Source organism: Antrostomus carolinensis, unplaced genomic scaffold (genome assembly GCF_000700745.2).
Source record: "Antrostomus carolinensis isolate BGI_N321 unplaced genomic scaffold, ASM70074v2 scaffold26676, whole genome shotgun sequence".
NCBI lineage: Eukaryota > Metazoa > Chordata > Aves > Caprimulgiformes > Caprimulgidae > Antrostomus > Antrostomus carolinensis.
In genome coordinates this window covers 2345-4561 of record NW_010321560.1, presented here as the reverse complement: position 1 = coordinate 4561, position 2217 = coordinate 2345, and the positions used below count along the sequence as shown (strand labels likewise).

Sequence of the window (2217 nt, the reverse complement as noted above, 5' to 3'; positions counted from 1 at the left end):
CCACAGGTGCCGTGCTAGCCGTGGGGTTGTCTTTTGGTGTCAGGGCTGTGCCAGGCCAGGGGGACTTGTCCCCCTCATGCCTTGTGACCTGCAGTGCTGGGGCTGGGGGCTTGCTGCTGGGCCTGGCTGTGGGGGCACCTCTGCAGCGAGGCTGTTTGTGGAGCTGGAGAAGCGGGCTGCTGGCCCAAGGAACTGTTCCCACAGTTGGAGCAGCGTCCCGAGCAGTGTGTGGGTGGCACTGCTCCGCCAACATCTGTTACCTCATGTTTTCCTTCTCGCTTTTCCGGGAAGGCTGACAGTTAACCGCACGTAACCCCACGGTTGTGCAAAGGAAGGGGGAGGCTGGCTGGGCTGCCCCGTGCCGGGCTTCTGCGAGACTGAGGGAGGAAGGGCATTGGGAGCAGCCGGGAGAGCTCAGGAGCAGGCTGTGCCTGGGATGGGGTCTCGTTCGGATCCAGGTAACTGCACAGACAGGTCTCTTTGGGGAGCACCTTTCTGGTTGTGGTCCCAGCACGGAGATGTGGTGTCCCAGCACAGCAGGAGATTGCCTCCATCGCTTCCCGCTGGCCAAAGCCCCGCGATGGCTCTGGCCAGGGGATCGACCTGCAGCTGTGTCATTCCAGGGCAGCTCCCCGGTGCTCTGGCCACGTCCGCATGTTTGTGCTCCGCAGGACGACTCGCTGAGAGCTGTTTACATGCATCAGACCCTATGATAGGCTTCTCCATACCTCAGGACTTTATTCAAAACATCGTGTACTTGATGACGAGAGGTTTTGCTGGGGAGGAATGTAGCCTTTACCCTCGGTCATAAGAGCTTGCGGTGCAGATGGACTTTGCCAGGCAGAACACTCATGTACTCCCACAGGCAGATTGTAGGGGAGCAGGGAGAAGTCATCTGATAAAAGCAAAGATCCTGGCCAACTCTCCCAGCAAGATTATGTTGCTTACCATTGCCAAGGGGCCCTGCTGGAACCTCCTGTGGTGGAGGCTGGGGAGATGCTTCACCCCTGCTCTTGTGTAATGATGTGGGCAATGCAGGGAGGAGGGCGAGCTGGGGCTGGAGGGAAGGTGGCAGTGCCGAGGGGAAGTCAGAAAGGGTCTGGTTCCTGCCCCTCCAGTTTTAGGCTGCTTCGGTAGACCTGAGGCAGCTGGAGCTGAGATCTTGTGGGATCTCTGGGATCTCGATGCACAGAGGGAGAAGCCTCCCCAAGTGCCACCTGGGAGGGCCCTGGTGCTGTGTCACTTCAACAAGAGCAGCTGGGGGTCCCTGTCCACCTGGCCTCAGCCAGGGCTGAGTGTTAGCTCCTGCCCTCACATCTCAGACCCACGCATCACCCAGAGCTGCGGGTTCCTTCTACTAACCTGTCCTTTTTCTGTTGTGTCTGATTTTCAAGAGTCCATCGTAGGGAACTGTATGGACAGGAGTTCCCCAGGCCAAGCCATGCAGGTGCCTGACCACAACGGGCTGGGCTACCCCGTGCGACCTGCCTCCAGCGAGCACCCACGGCCCAGGACCCTGCAGAGACATCACACCATTCAGAACAGCGACGATGCCTACGTAGGTTTGAAGAAGCCCACGCTGAGCTTCCTTCACGTGTGTGGGTTGTGGACGAGGTGCCACGTAGGAAAGGCAGTGAGGGAATGAGAAGCCATGGGGAGCCTTCAGTTCATCCTGTTTGCTGGGAACATTTTAGCAGAGAGCAGCATGGAAGTGCTCCTCCTTTGCCCATGGGTTGCCCATGGCTCTGGCTGCTGTAGCTGTAGCATCTATTTCCTCCAAGGTGCTCCTGATGGAGCAGCCTGGGCTGCCCCAGGCCTGGCTCTGGCCACGGAGGGCTCTGTAGACACAGCGAGCCCGGGTTTCGGTTCTGTGGTGCTGCTGAAGGAGCTGCCCATGGCAGCCCAGGCCTTGGCTGAGAGCAGAGAGCAGCTGCTCTGCTTCCCCCACATCCTGGGCCGCTGGGAAGTGTCCTGCCCAAGTTTTGGGGTGCTCTTTGCTCCACGCTCCCTTCTGCTACAAACGAGAAGGGCTCTCCCCTGGGTAGTTCAGTGTAGGTCTGGGAGGGACTTGGACTGTACAAGCTGGGGGGACATTGGCTGCACCTGGGCTGTACCTGATGTCCAGTTCTCACCTGTACTTGGACACCTTCGCTGAAGCTCCCTGGGTCAGAGAGCTGGGGGGGCAGCAGGGTGCCTGGTCCCACGCTCCCCCCTGAC

General features: G+C 59.5%; 1 protein-coding gene across 1 annotated transcript in view; it reads left to right on the top strand.

The window, feature by feature from the left end:
* Window positions 1-2217, top strand: part of LOC104526518 (serine/threonine-protein kinase SIK3-like) — a gene marked incomplete at its 5' end in the record, with an annotated part of 6132 nt that overhangs the window by 3256 nt on the left and 659 nt on the right. The window contains one exon of the mRNA XM_010169980.1: window positions 1395-1558. Within this exon, the coding sequence (XP_010168282.1) occupies window positions 1395-1558 (164 nt within the window). The remainder of the gene's footprint in view (window positions 1-1394; window positions 1559-2217) is intronic.